Source organism: Bufo gargarizans, unplaced genomic scaffold (genome assembly GCF_014858855.1).
Source record: "Bufo gargarizans isolate SCDJY-AF-19 unplaced genomic scaffold, ASM1485885v1 original_scaffold_1351_pilon, whole genome shotgun sequence".
Classification (NCBI taxonomy): Eukaryota; Metazoa; Chordata; class Amphibia; order Anura; family Bufonidae; genus Bufo; species Bufo gargarizans.
In genome coordinates this window covers 21,971-44,054 of record NW_025334322.1, presented here as the reverse complement: position 1 = coordinate 44,054, position 22,084 = coordinate 21,971, and the positions used below count along the sequence as shown (strand labels likewise).

The window sequence follows — 22,084 nt, the reverse complement described above, 5'->3', positions numbered from 1 at the left end:
CTCTCCCACTAATCTAATGTGACCTCCTCAGATCTGCTCTAATCTGAACCCTGAACTCCACTCTGGTCTGATCTCCTCAGAGAGACCTCTCACTAGGCCTGACCTAGATATATATAGAACCTAAGTGTCACCCCCATCTAGTGGTGGGATGTATACATTACACCTAATCTGCCTGGTAACAGGGGTTTTGCAGATACATTGATACAAAGTCACATAATACAGTTTCAAGGTATAAAGTGCATTTAGGCCGTGGCCACACACGTGTAGCGGGACGCTGCACCAGCAGACGTATTTGGCGCAGTTTTTTTTACAGGTAAGAAATGTTGAGTAAAATGCATTTCACATGTAAAAGCCGTGGCAGACGCATAAATATGGCTGCACAGTAGCTGGCCACGTGCCGCGCTACCACAAGGTGTGGCCTCACCCGATGAAGGCGAGGAATTTGGGCACTGTTCACATCTAGCAGGAAACCTCTGCACAGGATGATCGCCCTGGGAATTGTATCATCTGCGGCACGCTGTAACCGCGGATCAGTGGCGGTATATCACAAAGAGTCAGTGTATGATGCCGCCGGCCACTGAGGCACCAGAGAGTACGGGTCGTCAGACATTACAGAATGAGGGCTCCTGCTGAGAGGAAACAGATTCATTAGGAGCACCGTCCCTTTAAGAAGCAACAACTCCCTTTGGGTTACGTCTCCCATAGGTCTTGGGTGATGAGTCTCCAGGCAGAGGGGGGCGTGGTTTGGGGGCGTGGCTTGACAGGAGTTATTAGATACCAATGGTTTGAGTGTCATGAGTTTTTCTTTTTAACCCCTTCCCGTTAACTACAAGATAAAATCTTCCAGGAAATACACAGGTGCAGATTACATTGATACGAATAGAGATGCTCTGCTTCAGTGAAGCTGCAGAGCTTCGCAGGGACTGACACGTTTCAGCCCCATATGATAACAGGCAGAAGTCTTTACACTGAGTATTTTCTGATGGATTCTTCCACCACATCTGGCCGGTCCGCGCAGTCCTGAGTGTCCTTGCAGAGTCGGCAGCTGCTGGAATGGGGAGCATGCGGTCAGTGACAGGCGGGGGCCACTGCCTGCTCCAATCCTAGCAGTCATATCATCAGCGAGGGCAGGGTAACTGCACAATCAGCTCTGCAGTGTCAGGCCTCTAAACTTAATGTGTCAGCCAAGGGGCAATCAGCAATAAATGCCCCCAACAAACTTGAGATGCAGCCTGGGGCGCCGCCTGAGATGGAGACTGTGGCTCCTCCTGAGATGGAGACTGGGGCTCCTCCTGAGATGGAGACTGGGGCTCCTCCTGAGATGGAGACTGGGGCTCCTCCTGAGATGGAGACTGGGGCTCCTCCTGAGATGGAGACTGGGGCTCCTCCTGAGATGGAGACTGGGGCTCCTCCTGAGATGGAGACTGGGGCTCCTCCTGAGATGGAGACTGGGGTGCCGCCTCAGATGGAGACTGGGGCGCCGCCTCAGATGGAGACTGGGGCGCCGCCTGAGACGGAGACTGGGGCGCCGCCTGAGACGCAGACTGGGGCGCCGCCTGAGACGCAGACTGGGGCGCCGCCTGAGACGGAGACTGGGGCGCCGCCTGAGACGCAGCCTGGGGCGCCGCCTGAGACGCAGCCTGGGGCGCCCCCTGAGATGGAGCCTGGGGCGCTGCCTGAGACGGAGACTGCGGCGCCGCCTGAGATGGAGCCTGGAGCTCATCCTGAGACGGAGCCTGGGGCGCCACCTGAGACGCAGCCTGGTGCGTCGTCTGAGATGCAGCCTGGGGCGCCGCCTGAGATGCAGCCGGTCACACATCAGCAGGTGTGTCTAAGCAACTACATACTTTTCACTAGAGTCTCAGATGATGAGGATAGACTTGAGCCGTTAGGGCAGTTGCCAGGGGCTACTTCAAAGCAATCCCCGAGTCATTGGCAGCTGGTCCAGGAGGTACTTGAGAAAGGTACCAGAAGTACACGCGTAGTCAGGCAGACGGGGTCAACAGTGTAGGACCGAAGGATGAGGCAGAGAAGTAGTCAGGCAAAAGGTCAGGGCAGGCGGCACAGAAACAGGTCAGGAAATCCAGGTCAGCAACTTGAGAGACAAGGCAAGCAGGCAGGGATCAGACGATAAGCAGAGTCCAGGAATGAAGTAAAGATCAGGAGCACACGAGAGTATCAGGAACCAGCAAACTCAAGGACCTTGACACTGAGGCATCTGGGAAGGGGGCTGAGCCACTTTAGTACCTGCAGGAGAGCCAGGGTTGGTCAGCGAGGTCACCTGACCAAACCCCCACAGCCCAGGGAGTGATGCGCTCCGCCCTCAGAGCAGTGTAACCCAAAACCAGCTGACCTCATGCTGTGTCCAGGGTTGAGTGGAAGCAATAACAGAAACAGCCCAGAACCGCAGCGGTGAAATGGGAAGCACCGAACACAGGTCATCTCAGAGCGCGAAGCCCGGGTCCGCGGCGATAAGCGGGGGAACAGCAGCGTACAGCAGCCGCTGTTACAGAGCCTAGGATACAGTCTGGGATACAACCTTGGATACAGCCTGGGGTACAGCCTAGTATACAACCTGAGATACAGCCTAGTATACAACCTGAGATACAGCCTGGGATACAACCTAAGATACAGCCTGGGCTACAGCCCGAGATACAGCCTGGGCTACAGCCCGAGATACAGCCTGGGGGTACAACCTGGGATGCAGCCTAAAACAGGCGTAGAAAATGATAAATGAGACGGGCTTGGCGGCTGCCCCCTTTTTCTTACACCTGGCGTGAGCGGGGAAAACCTTTGCACTGCAATCTTTGACAGATATACGCCAAAAAGGGTCATCTATCTGTTGAGCTTCCCTGGCTGAGCCCTGAGGGGTCACACCCCCACTCCGTCTTCCATCACTGCCTGCTGCCCATGAGGTCTTCAGATCCGCAAAGTCTGCCACCCTGGCAGGATGTTTACAAGAAGAACTTCCTGTCCTCCTCCGCTCCCAGCATGCTTTGCTCCGTAGTGTCCCCAGTGCTCGCTCTGCCTGCAGTATTCATGTCCCCTACACCTCCACCACTAGATTTCTGGAGATGGGGAAATGATCCAGGGATTTCCAGGTACCAGGGTAGGGCCGGGATCACACCTGCATTTTCTGGATCGGGCTGGAGGACCTCCAGTTCCCATTAATTGCAGTGGGATCCGTCCGCTTTCTGGGATAAATGTTGGAGCGCAGCTGTGGAAGCAGCCGTTGTCAGGGAGGGGACAGTTGCTTTGTTCCTGGCTTTCCTCGAGCAGACGTGTCCTGGGGTTAGGGTTTAGAATTTATTGCATCACTTCTGGGAGGCTCAAGGGCCTAAGAGCCGCCTGGGAGAGGGATCCTGGTGGCCATTAGACGGTTCTGCGTCTCCAGTCTAAGCACTGACAGTGTGATCTCTGTGACTTCCAGTTGTGATGAGATAGCGGTGACCGGCTGACAGTGTGATCTCTGTGACTTCCAGTTGTGATGAGATAGCATTGACCGGCTGACAGTGTGATCTCTGTGACTTCCAGTTGTGATGAGATAGCGGTCACCGGCTGACAGTGTGATCTCTGTGACTTCCAGTTGTGATGAGATAGCGGTCACCGGCTGACAGTGTGATCTCTGTGACTTCCAGTTGTGATGAGATAGCGGTCACCGGCTGACAGTGTGATCTCTGTGACTTCCAGTTGTGATGAGATAGCGTTGACCGGCTGACAGTGTGATCTCTGTGACTTCCAGTTGTGATGAGATAGCGTTGACCGGCTGACAGTGTGATCTCTGTGACTTCCAGTTGTGATGAGATAGCGGTGACCGGCTGACAGTGTGATCTCTGTGACTTCCAGTTGTGATGAGATAGCAGTGACCGGCTGACAGTGTGATCTCTGTGACTTCCAGTTGTGATGAGATAGCGGTGACCGGCTGACAGTGTGATCTCTGTGACTTCCAGTTGTGATGAGATAGCGTTGACCGGCTGACAGTGTGATCTCTGTGACTTCCAGTTGTGATGAGATAGCGGTGACCGGCTGACAGTGTGATTTCTGTGACTTCCAGTTGTGATGAGATAGCGGTCACCGGCTGACAGTGTGATCTCTGTGACTTCCACTTGTGATGAGATAGCGGTCACCGGCTGACAGTGTGATCTCTGTGACTTCCAGTTGTGATGAGATAGCGTTGACCGGCTGACAGTGTGATCTCTGTGACTTCCAGTTGTGAGGAGATAGCGGTGACCGGCTGACAGTGTGATCTCTGTGACTTCCAGTTGTGATGAGATAGCGGCGACCGGCTGACAGTGTGATCTCTGTGACTTCCAGTTGTGATGCGATAGCGGTGACCGGCTGACAGTGTGATCTCTGTGACTTCCAGTTGTGATGAGATAGCGTTGACCGGCTGACAGTGTGATCTCTGTGACTTCCAGTTGTGATGAGATAGCGTTGACCGGCTGACAGTGTGATCTCTGTGACTTCCAGTTGTGATGAGATAGCGTTGACCGGCTGACAGTGTGATCTCTGTGACTTCCAGTTGTGATGAGATAGCGGTGACCGGCTGACAGTGTGATTTCTGTGACTTCCAGTTGTGATGAGATAGCGGTGACCGGCTGACAGTGTGATCTCTGTGACTTCCAGTTGTGATGAGATAGCGGTCACCGGCTGACAGTGTGATCTCTGTGACTTCCAGTTGTGATAGATAGCGTTGACCGGCTGACAGTGTGATCTCTGTGACTTCCAGTTGTGATGAGATAGCGTTGAACGGCTGACAGTGTGATCTCTGTGACTTCCAGTTGTGATGAGATAGCGGTGACCGGCTGACAGTGTGATCTCTGTGACTTCCAGTTGTGATGAGATAGCAGGTGACCGGCTGACAGTGTGATCTCTGGTGACTTCCAGTTGTGATGAGATAGCGGTGACCGGCTGACAGTGTGATCTCTGTGACTTCCAGTTGTGATGAGATAGCGGTGACCGGCTGACAGTGTGATCTCTGTGACTTCCAGTTGTGATGAGATAGCGGTGACCGGCTGACAGTGTGATTTCTGTGACTTCCAGTTGTGATGAGATAGCGGTCACCGGCTGACAGTGTGATCTCTGTGACTTCCATTGTGATGAGATAGCGGTGACCGGCTGACAGTGTGATCTCTGTGACTTCCAGTTGTGATGAGATAGCGTTGACCGGCTGACAGTGTGATCTCTGTGACTTCCAGTTGTGATGAGATAGCGGTGACCGGCTGACAGTGTGATCTCTGTGACTTCCAGTTGTGATGAGATAGCGGTGACCGGCTGACAGTGTGATCTCTGTGACTTCCAGTTGTGATGAGATAGCGGTGACCGGCTGACAGTGTGATCTCTGTGACTTCCAGTTGTGATGAGATAGCGTTGACCGGCTGACAGTGTGATCTCTGTGACTTCCAGTTGTGATGAGATAGCGGTGACCGGCTGACAGTGTGATCTCTGTGACTTCCAGTTGTGATGAGATAGCGGTGACCGGCTGACAGTGTGATCTCTGTGACTTCCAGTTGTGATGAGATAGCGGTGACCGGCTGACAGTGTGATCTCTGTGACTTCCAGTTGTGATGAGATAGCGGTGACCAGCTGACAGTGTGATCTCTGTGACTTCCAGTTGTGATGAGATAGCGGTGACCAGCTGACAGTGTGATCTCTGTGACTTCCAGTTGTGAGGAGATAGCGGTGACCGGCTGACAGTGTGATCTCTGTGACTTCCAGTTGTGATGAGATAGCGGTGACCGGCTGACAGTGTGATCTCTGTGACTTCCAGTTGTGATGAGATAGCGTTGACCGGCTGACAGTGTGATCTCTGTGACTTCCAGTTGTGATGAGATAGCGTGACCGGCTGACAGTGTGATCTCTGTGACTTCCAGTTGTGATGAGATAGCGGTGACCAGGCTGACAGGGTGATCTCTGTGACTTCCAGTTGTGTTGAGATAGCGGTGACCGGCTGACAGTGTGATCTCTGTGACTTCCAGTTGTGATGAGATAGCGGTGACCAGCTGACAGTGTGATCTCTGTGACTTCCAGTTGTGATGAGATAGCGGTGACCAGCTGACAGTGTGATCTCTGTGACTTCCAGTTGTGATGAGATAGCGGTGACCAGCTGACAGTGTGATCTCTGTGACTTCCAGTTGTGATGAGATAGCGGTGACCGGCTGACAGGGTGATCTCTGTGACTTCCAGTTTGTGATGAGATAGCGGTGACCGGCTGACAGTGTGATCTCTGTGACTTCCAGTTGTGATGAGATAGCGGTGACCAGCTGACAGTGTGATCTCTGTGACTTCCAGTTGTGCTAAGATAGCGGTGACCAGCTGACAGTGTGATCTCTGTGACTTCCAGTTGTGAGGAGATAGCGGTGACCGGCTGACAGTGTGATCTCTGTGACTTCCAGTTGTGATGCGATAGCGGTGACCGGCTGACAGTGTGATCTCTGTGACTTCCAGTTGTGATGAGATAGCGTTGACCGGCTGACAGTGTGATCTCTGTGACTTCCAGTTGTGATGAGATAGCGTTGACCGGCTGACAGTGTGATCTCTGTGACTTCCAGTTGTGATGAGATAGCGGTGACCGGCTGACAGGGTGATCTCTGTGACTTCCAGTTGTGATGAGATAGCGGTGACCGGCTGACAGTGTGATCTCTGTGACTTCCAGTTGTGATGAGATAGCGGTGACCAGCTGACAGTGTGATCTCTGTGACTTCCAGTTGTGATGAGATAGCGTTGACCGGCTGACAGTGTGATCTCTGTGACTTCCAGTTGTGATGAGATAGCGGTGACCGGCTGACAGTGTGATCTCTGTGACTTCCAGTTGTGATGAGATAGCGGTGACCGGCTGACAGTGTGATCTCTGTGACTTCCAGTTGTGATGAGATAGCGGTCACCGGCTGACAGTGTGATCTCTGTGACTTCCAGTTGTGATGAGATAGCGTTGACCGGCTGACAGTGTGATCTCTGTGACTTCCAGTTGTGATGAGATAGCGGTGACCGGCTGACAGTGTGATCTCTGTGACTTCCAGTTGTGATGAGATAGCGGTGACCGGCTGACAGTGTGATCTCTGTGACTTCCAGTTGTGATGAGATAGCGGTGACCGGCTGACAGTGTGATCTCTGTGACTTCCAGTTGTGATGCGATAGCGGTGACCGGCTGACAGTGTGATCTCTGTGACTTCCAGTTGTGATGAGATAGCGTTGACCGGCTGACAGTGTGATCTCTGTGACTTCCAGTTGTGATGAGATAGCGTTGACCGGCTGACAGTGTGATCTCTGTGACTTCCAGTTGTGATGAGATAGCGGTGACCGGCTGACAGTGTGATCTCTGTGACTTCCAGTTGTGATGAGATAGCGGTCGACCGGCTGACAGTGTGATCTCTGTGACTTCCAGTTGTGATGAGATAGCGGTCACCGGCTGACAGTGTGATCTCTGTGACTTCCAGTTGTGATGAGATAGCGTTGACCGGCTGACAGTGTGATCTCTGTGACTTCCAGTTGTGATGAGATAGCGTTGACCGGCTGACAGTGTGATCTCTGTGACTTCCAGTTGTGATGAGATAGCGTGTGACCGGCTGACAGTGTGATCTCTGTGACTTCCAGTTGTGATGAGATAGCAGTGACCGGCTGACAGTGTGATCTCTGTGACTTCCAGTTGTGATGAGATAGCAGTGACCGGCTGACAGTGTGATCTCTGTGACTTCCAGTTGTGATGAGATAGCGGTGACCGGCTGACAGTGTGATCTCTTTGACTTCCAGTTGTGATGAGATAGCGTTGACCGGCTGACAGTGTGATCTCTGTGACTTCCAGTTGTGATGAGATAGCGGTGACCGGCTGACAGTGTGATTTCTGTGACTTCCAGTGTGATGAGATAGCGGTCACCGGCTGACAGTGTGATCTCTGTGACTTCCACTTGTGATGAGATAGCGGTCACCGGCTGACAGTGTGATCTCTGTGACTTCCAGTTGTGATGAGATAGCGTTGACCGGCTGACAGTGTGATCTCTGTGACTTCCAGTTGTGAGGAGATAGCGGTGACCGGCTGACAGTGTGATCTCTGTGACTTCCAGTTGTGATGAGATAGCGGCGACCGGCTGACAGTGTGATCTCTGTGACTTCCAGTTGTGATGCGATAGCGGTGACCGGCTGACAGTGTGATCTCTGTGACTTCCAGTTGTGATGAGATAGCGTTGACCGGCTGACAGTGTGATCTCTGTGACTTCCAGTTGTGATGAGATAGCGTTGACCGGCTGACAGTGTGATCTCTGTGACTTCCAGTTGTGATGAGATAGCGGTGACCGGCTGACAGGGTGATCTCTGTGACTTCCAGTTGTGTTGAGATAGCGGTGACCGGCTGACAGTGTGATCTCTGTGACTTCCAGTTGTGATGAGATAGCGGTGACCAGCTGACAGTGTGATCTCTGTGACTTCCAGTTGTGATGAGATAGCGGTGACCAGCTGACAGTGTGATCTCTGTGACTTCCAGTTGTGAGGAGATAGCGGTGACCGGCTGACAGTGTGATCTCTGTGACTTCCAGTTGTGATGAGATAGCGGTGACCGGCTGACAGTGTGATCTCTGTGACTTCCAGTTGTGATGAGATAGCGGTGACCGGCTGACAGGGTGATCTCTGTGACTTCCAGTTGTGATGAGATAGCGGTGATCGGCTGACAGTGACTCCATCCAGACGACACCTTGTAGATCGTGAAGGAGTTTATTCCAAACTGTGCAGATCAGACACCGATGAACAAATCATGGAGCGAGCAGCTAACAGGATCCATGCGGCTGAGATGAAGGGTGGAGCCAGAATACAAGGGAGAGAGAGGGGAGGAGTCTACAGAGAGCAGCCGGAGGGGAAGAGAGAAGGGACACACAGGATAAAGGCAAACCACGCCTGTGTAACATGACACTCCCTGTGAAAAAATGATTTCTAATAACAAAAATAAACTTTAGATAAGTCCATGAATAATAGATGTTTCTTCTTCTGGAAAATCTGCAAAACGAAAGGAACAACAACAAAAACATCAACAAGGAAAACATTACTACAATACTTGTAGACTTGCTCTTTAACCACTTCAACCCCGCTAGCTGAAACCCCCTTAATGACCAGGCCACTTTTTACACTTCGGCACTACACTCCTTTCACCGTTTATCGCTCGGTCATGCAACTTACCACCCAAATGAATTTTACCTCCTTTTCTTCTCACTAATAGAGCTTTCATTTGGTGGTATTTTATTGCTGCTGACATTTTTACTTTTTTTGTTATTAATCAAAATGTAACGATTTTTTTGCAAAAAAATGACATTTTTCACTTTCAGCTGTAAAATTTTGCAAATAAAACGCCATCCACATATACATTTTTTGCTAAATTTATTGTTCTACATGTCTTTGATTAAAAAAAATTGAATTTCTGCTTTTTGAAGCAGCTCTGACTTTCTGAGCACCTGTCATGTTTCCTGAGGTTCTACAATGCCCAGACAGTAGAAAAACCCCACAAATTACCCCATTTCGGAAAGTAGACACCCTAAGGTATTCGCTGATGGGCATAGTGAGTTCATAGAACTTTTTATTTTTTGTCACAAGTTAGCAGAAAATGATGATTTTTTTTTTTTTTTTCTTACAAAGTCTCATATTCCACTAACTTGTGAAAAAAATAAAAACTTCCATGAACTCACTATGCCCATCACAAAATACCTTGGGGTGTCTTCTTTCCAAAATGGGGTCACTTGTGGCGTAGTTATACTGTGCTGGCATTTTAGGGGCCCATATGTGTGAGAAGAAGTTTGCAATCAAAATCTGTAAAAATGACCGGTGAAATCCGAAAGGTGCACTTTGGAATGTGGGTCCCTTTGCCCACCTAGGCTGCAAAAAAGTGTCCAACATCTGGTATCGCCGTACTCAGCAGAAGTTGGGGAATGTGTTTTGGGGTGTCATTTTACATATACCCATGCTGGGTGAGAGAAATATCTTGGCAAAAGACAACATTTCCAATTTTTTTATACAAAGTTGGCATTTGACCAAGATATTTATCTCACCCAACATGGGTATATGTAAAATGACACCCCAAAACACATTCCCCAACTTCTCCTGAGTATGGCGATACCACATGTGTGACACTTTTTTGCAGCCAAGGTGGGCAAAGGGGCACATATTCCAAAGAGCACCTTTCGGATTTCGCAGGCCATTTTTTACACATTTTGATTGCAAACTACTTGCCACACATTTGGGCCCCTTAATTGCCAGGGCAGTATAAATACCCCACAAGTGACCCCATTTTGGAAAGAAGACACCCCAAGGTATTCCGTGAGGGGCATGGTGAGTTCCTAGAATGTTTTATTTTTTGTCACAAGTTAGTGGAATATGAGACTTTGTAAGAAAAAAATAAAATAAAAAAAATCATCATTTTTTGCTAACTTGTGACAGAAAATAAAAAATTCTAGGAACTCACCATGCCCCTCACGGAATACCTTGGGGTGTCTTCTTTCCAAAATGGGGTCACTTGTGGGGTAGTTATACTGCCCTGGCATTCTAGGGGCCCTAATGTGTGGTAAGTAGTTTGAAATCAAAATGTGTAAAAAATGACCTGTGAAATCTTAAAGGTGCTCTTTGGAATGTGGGTCCATTTGCCCACCTTGGCGGCAAAAAAGTGTCACACATGTAGTATCGCCGTACTCAGGAGAAGTTGGGGAATGTGTTTTGGGGTGTCATTTTACATATACCCATGCTGGGTGAGAGAAATATCTTGGCAAAAGACAACTTTTCCCATTTTTTTATACAAAGTTGGCATTTGACCAAGATATTATCTCACCCAGCATGGGTATATGTAAAATGACACCCCAAAACACATTGCCCAACTTCTCCTGAGTACGGCGATACCAGATGTGTCACACTTTTTTGCAGCCTAGATGCGCAAAGCGGCCCAAATTACTTTTAGGAGGGCATTTTTAGACATTTGGATCCCAGACTTCTCACGCTTTCGGGCCCCTAAAATGGGCAGTATAAATACCCCACATGTGACCCCATTTTGGAAAGAAGACACCCCAAGTATATTCAATGAGGGGCATGGCGAGTTCATAGAATTTTTTTTTTTGGCACAAGTTAGCGGAAATTGATTTTTTTTTTGTATTTTCTCACAAAGTCTCCCTTTCCGCTAACTTGGGACAAAAATTTCAATCTTTCATGGACTCAATATGCCCCTCACGGAATACCTTGGGGTGTCTTCTTTCCGAAATGGGGTCACATGTGGGGTATTTATACTGCCCTGGCATTTTAGGGGCCCTAAAGCGTGAGAAGAAGTCTGGAATATAAATGTAAAAAAAAAATTTACGCATTTGGATTCCGTGAGGGGTACGGCGAGTTCATGGGAGATTTTATTTTTTGACACAAGTTAGTGGAATATGAGACTTAGTAAGAAAAAACAAAAAAAAAAATATATATATTTCCGCTAACTTGGGCCAAATAAAATGTCTGAATGGGGTGATCAATGACAGGGGGTGATCAGGGAGTCTATATGGGGTGATCACCCCCCTGTCATTGATCACCCCCCTGTAAGGCTCCATTCAGACGTCCGTATGTGTTTTGCGGATCCGATCCATGTATTCGTGGATCCGTAAAAATCATACGGACGTCTGAACGGAGCCTGACAGGGGGGTGATCAATGACAGGGGGGTGATCAGGGAGTCTATATGGGGTGAACAGGGGTTCATAAGGGGTTAATAAGTGACAGGGGGGGGGGGTGTAGTGTAGTGTGGTGCTTGGTGCGACTGTACTGAGCTGCCTGTGTCCTCTGGTGGTCGATCCAAACAAAAGGGACACCAGAGGACCAGGTAGCAGGTATATTAGACGCTGTTATCAAAACAGCGTCTAATATACCTGTTAGGGGTTAAAAAAAATCATATCTCCAGCCTGCCAGCGAGCGATCGCCGCTGGCAGGCTGGAGATCCTGTCTCTTACCTTCCGTTCCTGTGAACGCGCGCGCCTGTGTGCGCGCGTTCACAGGAAATCTCGGCTCTCGCGAGATGACGCGTATATGCGTCACTCTGCGCAGAGCTGCCGCCTCCGGACCGCAGATCTGCGTTAGGTGGTCCGGAGGCGGTTAAAGTGTTGACAGCGGTAGGAGGAAGATTGAGCCGTGAGTCCATCTTCAGAGGGGAAGGCAGCAACATGCACCAGTCCTGCTTACCTCTTTACACTAGGTCGGTGTGAGGAGTTCATCTTCCTTTGCTTCCATGGCCTTGATTTCCTTATTGGACTCCGGATGGATAAGTTCAAAGGTAGACTCTACAGGACTTGAGAAGAATTCGTCATTCAAGAGTACTGGTGGAGATATCCATGATGTACCCAGAAAAGCAGCAGCAGGTACTGCACGATGGCCTAGGTCGGCAGGGTTAAGGTCGGTGGGTTCAAAGTGCCATTGCTCGGGAATGGAGAATTTCCAGTTGATTGCTGACATACACATGGAACTACCTTGTTTGATTGTGTATGTATCCTAGCACGATTTTGCTGTCTGAGTAAACGTCAAAGGAGTCAATGTTGAAGTCGGTTTCCTGCTTTATAAGCTCAGCAATTTCAACAGCTAACATGGCTACACAGAGTTGTAGCCTTGGGATGGTATGTGCAGGCTTTGGAGTTAGCTTGGCCTTGCCCATGACGAATCCTACACCTATTTCACCGTTGGGGTGTACAACCCGGAGATAGGTTACGGCAGCTACGGCGTTCCATGGATACACCAGAGAAGACATGGATCTCTAGTCTGGTGGCATTCTTCAAGGATGCAAGAGTGTAAGATCGTGGTATCTTGAACTGTTCCAATGCCTGGAGGGACTGCTTCCAGGATTCCCACCTTTATTTTTTTCTCTTTGGGTAAAGGGGTATCCCAGTCAGTGTTCTCTGAAGTAAGTTGTCTGAGTAATACCTTGCCCTGAATAGTAAAGGGTGCTATAAATCCCAAGTGATCATAGATACTGTTTACTGCAGACAGTACTCCTCGTTTTGTGAAGGGCTTGTCACAGACTGATGTTTGAAATGTGAACGTGTCTTGTTTAACATCCCATAGCAATCCAAGGCTGCGTTGCGTAAGGGAAAGGTCAGACCCTAGTTGAAATTCCTTAGCACTGACAGTATGATCGTCAGAAGGAAATGCTATCATTACCTCATTGCTGTTGGAGATGATTTTGTGTAGTCTGAGGTTGGCAGTAGCGAGTATGTTCTGAGTTCTGATGAGAAGGTTGATGGCTTCTTCTTCCGTAGGTAGAGACTTGAGACCGTCGTCTACGTAGAAGTTCTTTTCAACAAACTGACGTGCATCAGACCCGAACTCTTGTTCGCCTTCTTGGGCCGTTTTTCTCAGTCCGTAAATGGCAACTGCGGGGGGAAGGGCTATTACCGAAAACGTGTACTTTCATCTGATAGTCTATAACCTCGTCGTTGACATCATTATTGCAGTACCATTGGAACCTGAGGAAGTTTCTGTTGTCTTCACGGATGATGAAACAATGAAACATTTGTTGGATGTCGGCCATAATGACAATAGGCTCTTGTCTAAAGTGGAGTAAGACTCCTAGGAGGTTGTTGTTCAGGTTAGGGCCAGTGAGAAGATTGTCCTTGAGATAAACACCTTCATGACAAGCACTTGAGTCGAAGACCACCCTAATCTGGTCAGGCTTGTGAGGATGGTAGACACCAAAACACGGGAGGTACCAGCATTCTTCTCCTTGTGCAAGAGGGGGTACAGGCTCAGCATGATCTCTCTCAAACATCTTCTGCATGAAGTCGCCAAAATGTTTCTTCATCTCCGGTTTCCGGTTGCGCTCTAAAGAGATGAACCATAAATCCAGCTGTTGGAATCATCTTCGCAGAACTCTTTACTCATGGTTCTCAAGAATTCTTTGTCTTCCATCGAGGCTGCTAACTCGTTGTCTCTTGTGGTCACCTCAAACACTTCGTTACCAATGTTGTCATCCAAGAAGATAAATGCTTTCCCATCATCTAGTATGATGCGCTCTTGCTTACCTTTGTCACAGAGCTTTTCTTTCACACTGTAGTGATCTTGTCATCGTGGAAAACAAGTAGTGCATTCATTTGGCAGAACGTGTGTTTTAAAGGAAGAAACTGAGAAAGGTTTCTGGCGTTGCTAAGGCAGACATTGCCTATGATGACCCAGCCCAGATACAGACGCTGGGCGTAAGGTGCATCATGTAGGCCGTTGATTTGAGGGCGAACCTTGTGCACCCTTAAAAGGTCTCTCCCGAGTAACAGCAGGATATTAGCATTTTCATCAAAGGCTGGGATTTTGTTAGCCATGTCCTTCAAGTGAGAATGGTACAAGGCGGCTTGGGGAGTTGGGATCTCATCCTTCTTAGTTGGGATCTGATTACACTCGATGATAGTAGGCAAGGGCATTTCCATGTTGCTATTGAGAGGAGCAACTACGAGGCCACTGGTTCTTCTACCCAAGACTTCTGTAATGCCTGCACAAGTACCTATGGTATAAGGTAGAGCACCTCCTGCTATGCCTAACAGATCAAAGAACCTTGTACTTGCAAGAGATCGGTTACTCTGATCGTCAAGAATGGTATACAGTCTTATGGGCCTTTCTGTCTGGCCCTTTGTGTATACACGAACCAAGCATATCTTTGCACAGGATTTCTCACAAAGTCCTTCCCCGCAGACTTCAGTGCATGTAGAGACCACTGTTTGTGCAGTGTGCTCCCCACCATGCTTTTCCCCGTGGGATGTCTGTGGATGGAGTAGAGCTATGTTGGTACACATGGCTTGTATGTGGTTGTCACTACCGCACTCCATGCATTCAATGACAGCCTTACAGTCTTTTGCAAGGTGTTCTGTGGAGGCACAGCATCTGAAACAAACTCCAAATCCCTTTAAAAGTTCCATACGTTCTTGTAGAGGTTTCTTTCTGAAGCCGATGCATTTCTTAAGTGGATGTGGCTTGTTATGTTTTGGACATTGGCGATTTGGATCCTCAAGTTTCTTGTTTTGCCCATTCTTTTGAAGAACTGTAGCAGGTGCAGGTTGAACATCAGTCCTCTTCACTGATCCTGGGCCCCTGCGGTCCCTGTGCGTTATATGTGTGTTTGCAAGTCCTGGAGAAGATGGACTGAGAGGGTTACAGTCACTGTAGAAGAAACTTGGATCCTTCTTTGAGTCCGCGATTTCCATTATGAAGTCGCAGACGTAGGAAAAGGGAGGAAAGGCAACTCTGTATTCTTTCTTGTAAGTTGATCCCTGACTAACCCATTTTTCTTGAATGTCATATGGTAGCTTATGGATAATAGGGTTGATGCCACGAGTGGTGTCGAGGTAACTAAGTCCAGGTAGGAGGGTGTCAGCCTTAGCTAGTTGAAGCTCTAGTACTGTGATGGCTAACCTCCGGCACTCCAGCTGTGGTAAAACTACAACTCCCAAGATGGCTGTTCTGAGAACTCCATAGAAATGAATGAAGCATGCTGGGAGTTGTAGTTTCACCACAACTGGAGTGCCAGAGGTTAGCCATCACTGCTCTAGTAGAAGATCACTGAGTTCTTGAAGCTTTAGATTGTCTTTAGCTGTAATCCTTGGGAAGCGTTGCAACCTTTTGAATAGAGCATCTTCGATGGCGTGAGAGCTGCCAAAGCTACGTTCAAGTCTGTCCCAAGCAGCGTCGAGACCTGCAGCAGGATTGGAAGTGTAAACTGTTTTGAGTGTCTTGATACGTTCGGCAGACTGGGGACCAAGCCACCTGATGAGAAGGTCCACTTCTTCTGCAGCTCGCTGATTGTGGCTTTAAAGGTGAATTTCCAGCCTCTGTCATTTTCAGGTTTGAGGCCCGTCCTAGTGAGTTCTCTGCGGAGCATGTATTTAGCAAACTGTGACATGTCTGTGTTTTCAGACTTTGGGTATACAGTTGCAGTGGCTGGTACACTGAGGTTGAGTGACGGGCACATAGGATGGTGCTAAGGCGTCCAACGCTGGATCTGGCGTACAGGGTGTGTTGCTTTGTAGCTGTATAGTAGTGGGCTGCTTAGTGCCCTAGTAAGGTATCTATCCGCACCAGTTTCCGCCAGTTGAGAAGGTGCAGAGAAAACACCTTGGCTGAGTGATGGCGTTCTGAGGAGGTCCATGATGAATCTGATGTATAAGATGTAACAGAGTGACTGCTATTGATACCGCTTTCATTATCACCCGCGGCCTGCTCTAAGGCTCTTAGGCCTCATGCACACCATGGCCGTGTGACGGCCGTCTAAGGAAGGCCGTCACACGGCCATTGCTAGCACCAGTGAAAGTCTATGGGGCTATCCACATGGCCATTCTTTTAACGGCCAGTGAATAGCGTCCGTTCAAAAATGGGGCATGTACTATTTTTGGCCGTTTTTATGGCTGGACGGACCCTATTGAAATCAATGGGACCGTATTTAACGGCCGATTGACAGGAGTGCACCCGTCTAACGGCCATTAAAAACGGGTACACAGGCCATTTAGGGGTTAAAAAAACCCTCACCTCAGCCACTTGATCTCTTCTCTCTTCATTGAGCAGGACCTGCGATCTGCATGGTGGCGTAACCATGTGGGAGCGCGCAGTGACGTCATTGCGCACCTTCGGCAGGTCCGGTTCTGTGAAGAGAGAAGAGACTGCTGCAGCGTTAGCACGTGGATAGGGTGATTTTTTTTTTTTTTTGGGCAGTGAGACTCTATGGGGGCATTATATAAACCATGGGGGACATTATAAAGCTGGGGGCCCTAAAAAAACACACACACACTATGGCGGACATTATTTAAGATGGGGCCCTAAATTAGGGGCATTATTAAAGCTAGGGGCGGTTAAAAAGATTATATAAAGATTAGATACACCGTGAGGGACATTTATTTAGCTGGGGACGGCAACAAAAAAAATAAAAACCCTACACTATGGGCGACATTATTTTAGCTGGGGGCCTACTATCCTGTGGGTGTTCTCAGAAGGGGGGGTCTAGAAATAACTGCCAATCAAATTCATCCATTTTTCATGTCCGTTTTTAATGGACATGAAAAACTGATGCAAAACAGACATTAAATACAGACATACAGCCAGAAAATGGATGCACGCACTGATGCAAAACGGCCATGTCAGTGTGTCCGTTTTTAACTGACATTTTTTTCACTGTCGTGTGCATGTAGCCTAAGGCTTCTTTCACACTTGCGGCGGAGTGATCCGGCAAGCAGTTCCGGCAAAACGTATGCCAACTGATGGCATTTGTAGGACTGATCAGGATCCTGATCCGCCTGACAAATGCATTGAAATGCTGGATTCGTCTTTCCGGTGTCATCCGGAAAAACGGATCCGGCATTTATTTTTTCTTACCTTTTTTTCAGTCTGCACATGTGCAGACCGGAAGGATGGATCCGCACTAACACATCCCTATGGAAAAAAATGCATTCAGGCAAGTCTTCAGTCTTTTTGGCCGGAGATAAAAGCGTAGCACGCTGCGGTATTATCTCTGTCCTGATCAGTCAAAACGACTGAACTGAAGACGTCCTGATGCCTCCTGAGCGGATCGCTCTCCATGGGGATAAAGCTGATCAGTTCTTTTCCAGTATTGAGCCCCTAGGACAGAACTCAGTGCCGGAAAAGAAAAACACAAGTGTGAAAGTACCCTAAGCCTTTCCAATGCTCACATTGTTTTTCCAAAACTTCCATCTCTCCTTTCTTCCGTGCGGCTTCAGCTTCCATCTCTGCTTTCTTCCGTGTGGCTTCAGCTTCCATCTCTGCTTTCTTCCGTGCGGCTTCAGCTTCCATCTCTGCTTTCTTCCGTACGGCTTCAGCTTCCATCTCTGCTTTCTTCCGTACGGCTTCAGCTTCCATCTCTGCTTTCTTCCGTGCTGCTTCAGCTTCCATCTCTGCTTTCTTCCGTGCGGCTTCAGCTTCCATCTCTGCTTTCTTCCGTGCGGCTTCAGCTTCCATCTCTGCTTTCTTCCGTACGGCTTCAGCTTCCATCTCTGCTTTCTTCCGTGCGGCTTCAGCTTCCATCTCTGCTTTCTTCCGTACGGCTTCAGCTTCCATCTCTGCTTTCTTCCGTGCGGCTTCAGCTTACATCTCTGCTTTCTTCCATGCGGCTTCAGCTTCCATCTCTGCTTTCTTCCGTGCGGCTTCAGCTTCCATCTCTGCTTTCTTCCGTGCGGCTTCAGCTTCCATCTCTGCTTTCTTCCGTGTGGCTTCCGCTTCCATCTCTGCTTTCTTCCGTGTGGCTTCAGCTTCCATCTCTGCTTTCTTCCGTGCGGCTTCAGCTTCCATCTCTGCTTTCTTCCGTGCGGCTTCAGCTTCCATCTCTGCTTTCTTCCGTGCGGCTTCCGCTTCCATCTCTGCTTTCTTCCGTGTGGCTTCAGCTTCCATCTCTGCTACTTTTTCTTAGGCGGAGGCTGCCTGGATTTTAGAAGCTTCTGTATCAGCGCAGGCTTTGATGAGTTGTTGGCTGAGAGTAGAAGATGTTGATGGTAAGGATTTGGAAGATTTTGTGGAGACGTTGTGGAGAGATGGGATCCAGATTCATGGAGATGTGTGATTTTTACTTCTGCTTTTGTCTTTGTTTGTATTAGGCCTCATGCACATGACCGTTGTTTGCTTTCGCGTCCGATCCGCTGATCAGGTGTGGACCAATTCATTTCTATGGAGCCGTTGAAAATGCGGATATTCCACTGTGTCCGTGTCCGTGGTTCCAATCCGTCAAAAAAATATAACCTGTCCTATTCTTGTCCTCGAAAAACGGTTTGCGGACCCATTGAATGGGACCGCTAAAAAATGCGGAGGCACACCCGATAGTTCTCATAAGCAGCATTCAATTGCTTTACAGCGCCCTCTAGGTGCAATACCTCGTGGGTTGGTTGAGACAGAGCTGAAGTGGCTGATGTTCCGCAGCCGTCCATCTTTGTCAGCCTCATTGTTCTTGTTTTATGTGGCTTTTAGGATCTAACTGCTGATCTGAAGGAAGTTCAGGTTCTTGCTGTGTATTAGGTTCCTCAGATTGTACATTGCCTTACTGGTGCATTGTGATGGTAAGCAGAGGGTTAAATTACAAGGTATGTGTTTGCATAGAAGTGTATCAATGTTCTGGCCGGAGATCGGGTTTCATAGGCAACCAGTGGGGAGAGGAGCAAGAGGGAATAGTATAGTAATGGCTGCTGTGTTTGCATCCAGAGCTTAGATTCACTTGCAGGTGGCCATACAGATGGTGTAGAAGCGGATTATAGAACCGCTGCATGAACAGTCCCTGCAATAATCTGTGCTGAAAACTGCTGAATCCTATGCTGAGATTTGCTGGCTGCAGCAGGCAGGCGCACTGTGCTTTGCTGCTATATTCCAGGGTCCATATACCTCTCACCATACGTGGCTAGCAAGGATCCTTTGAACGATATTTGTCTGATCTCCTCAGATCCTTTCAGTGGTTTCTTGACGGTTTTGCATCTCCAGTCTCAGCACTGACAGTGTGATCTCTGTGACTTCCAGTTGTGATGAGATAGCGGTGACCGGCTGACAGTGTGATCTCTGTGACTTCCGGTTGTGATGAAATAGCGGTGACCGGCTGACAGGGTGATCTCTGTGACTTCCAGTTGTGATGAGATAGCAGTGACCGGCTGACAGTGTGATCTCTGTGACTTCCAGTTGTGATGAGATAGCGGTGACCGGCTGACAGTGTGATCTCTGTGACTTCCGGTTGTGATGAGATAGCAGTGACCGGCTGACAGTGTGATCTCTGTGACTTCCAGTTGTGATGAGATAGCAGTGACCGGCTGACAGTGTGATCTCTGTGACTTCCAGTTGTGATGAGATAGCGGTGACCGGCTGACAGTGTGATCTCTGTGACTTCCAGTTGTGATGAGATAGGGGTGACCGGCTGACAGTGTGATCTCTGTGACTTCCAGTTGTGATGAGATAGCGGTGACCGGCTGACAGTGTGATCTCTGTGACTTCCAGTTGTGAGGAGATAGCGGTGACCGGCTGACAGTGTGATCTCTGTGACTTCCAGTTGTGATGAGATAGCGGTGACCGGCTGACAGTGTGATCTCTGTGACTTCCAGTTGTGATGAGATAGCGGTGACCGGCTGACAGTGTGATCTCTGTGACTTCCAGTTGTGATGAGATAGCGTTGACCGGCTGACAGTGTGATCTCTGTGACTTCCAGTTGTGATGAGATAGCGTTGACCGGCTGACAGTGTGATCTCTGTGACTTCCAGTTGTGATGAGATAGCGGTGACCGGCTGACAGTGTGATCTCTGTGACTTCCAGTTGTGATGAGATAGCGGTGACCGGCTGACAGTGTGATCTCTGTGACTTCCAGTTGTGATGAGATAGCGGTGACCGGCTGACAGTGTGATCTCTGTGACTTCCAGTTGTGATGAGATAGCGGTGACCGGCTGACAGTGTGATCTCTGTGACTTCCAGTTGTGATGAGATAGCGGTGACGGCTGACAGTGTGATCTCTGTGACTTCCAGGTTGTGATGAGATAGCGGTGACCGGCTGACAGTGTGATCTCTGTGACTTCCGGTTGTGATGAGATAGCAGGTGACCGGCTGACAGTGTGATCTCTGTGACTTCCAGTTGTGATGAGATAGCAGTGACCGGCTGACAGTGTGATCTCTGTGACTTCCAGTTGTGATGAGATAGCGGTGACCGGCTGACAGTGTGATCTCTGTGACTTCCAGTTGTGATGAGATAGCGGTGACCGGCTGACAGTGTGATCTCTGTGACTTCCAGTTGTGATGAGATAGCGGTGACCGGCTGACAGTGTGATCTCTGTGACTTCCAGTTGTGATGAGATAGCGGTGACCGGCTGACAGTGTGATCTCTGTGACTTCCAGTTGTGATGAGATAGCGGTGACCGGCTGACAGTGTGATCTCTGTGACTTCCAGTTGTGATGAGATAGCGGTGACCGGCTGACAGTGTGATCTCTGTGACTTCCAGTTGTGATGAGATAGCGGTGACCGGCTGACAGTGTGATCTCTGTGACTTCCAGTTGTGAGGAGATAGCGGTGACCGGCTCACAGTGTGATCTCTGTGACTTCCGGTTGTGATGAGATAGCGGTGACCGGCTGACAGTGTGATCTCTGTGACTTCCGGTTGTGATGAGATAGCAGTGACCGGCTGACAGTGTGATCTCTGTGACTTCCGGTTGTGATGAGATAGCAGTGACCGGCTGACAGTGTGATCTCTGTGACTTCCAGTTGTGATGAGATAGCGGTGACCGGCTGACAGTGTGATCTCTGTGACTTCCAGTTGTGATGAGATAGGGGTGACCGGCTGACAGTGTGATCTCTGTGACTTCCGGTTGTGATGAGATAGCGGTGACCGGCTGACAGTGTGATTTCTGTGACTTGCAGTTGTGATGAGATAACGGTGACCGGCTGACAGTATTGATCTCTGTGACTTCCAGTTGTGATGAGATAGCGGTGACCGGCTGACAGTGTGATCTCTGTGACTTCCAGTTGTGATGAGATAGCGGTGACCGGCTGACAGTGTGATCTCTGTGACTTCCAGTTGTGATGAGATAGCGGTGTGTCATGGAACCATGAACCAGACGTACAACAAGAGATAAGTGGAAATAAGAAGGCTTTATTGAAAAACAAGCTGTAAGCAAAAGTCCAAACGGATGGCTAAACCGAAGCAGGGTCTTGCGTAGACAGAGGTCAGGAACCAGAAGGGTAGTCAGACGAAGCCTGGATCAGGAACCAGCAGGGTAGTCAGACGAAGCCAGGATCAGGAACCAACGGGGTAGTCAGACGAAGCCTGGATCAGGAACCAGCAGGGTAGTCAGACGAAGCCAGGATCAGGAACCAACGGGGTAGTCAGACGAGGCCAGGATCAGGAACCAGAAGCAGCAGCAGTCTTAGAAGCATGTGAACACAGGAGGACCAAGCAAGGAACTGAAGCCACAGACCTCCTATATATATGAGCTAGGCATCCAGCTCCTCCCAGTGGGAAGGAGAAGCCGCAGGGTGGGAGGCTACAAGAAACCCAGAAACCAAGATGGCCGCCAGCACATGTCAAACGAAGGAGAACAGTGAGAAGGTAAGACCATGACAGTACCTCCCCCTCAAGGGCCCCTCCTCCGCGGAGTAAGGAACGG

General features: G+C 49.2%; 1 protein-coding gene across 1 annotated transcript; it reads right to left on the bottom strand.

Moving 5' to 3' along the window:
* Window positions 1-15,501: 15,501 nt before the first annotated feature.
* LOC122923206 (tol-Pal system protein TolA-like) lies at window positions 15,502-18,025 on the bottom strand. Its single transcript, XM_044273955.1, has 2 exons — window positions 17,641-18,025; window positions 15,502-15,656 (listed from the first exon to the last, which is right to left on the bottom strand). Exons 1-2 carry the CDS (start codon window positions 18,023-18,025, stop codon window positions 15,502-15,504), a joined length of 540 nt encoding a protein of 179 aa, XP_044129890.1.
* Window positions 18,026-22,084: the final 4,059 nt, after the last annotated feature.

Bases quoted from the DNA above. Each gene is read 5' to 3' on its own strand.
- LOC122923206 (XM_044273955.1), bottom strand. From the start codon at position 18,025: ATGGAAGCTGAAGCCGTACGGAAGAAAGCAGAGATGGAAGCTGAAGCC. The intron at 15,657-17,640 runs GTGAGCATTGGA...ATCCTGCTGCAG, and splicing joins GGAAGTTTTGGAAAAACAAT to GTCTCGACGCTGCTTGGGAC.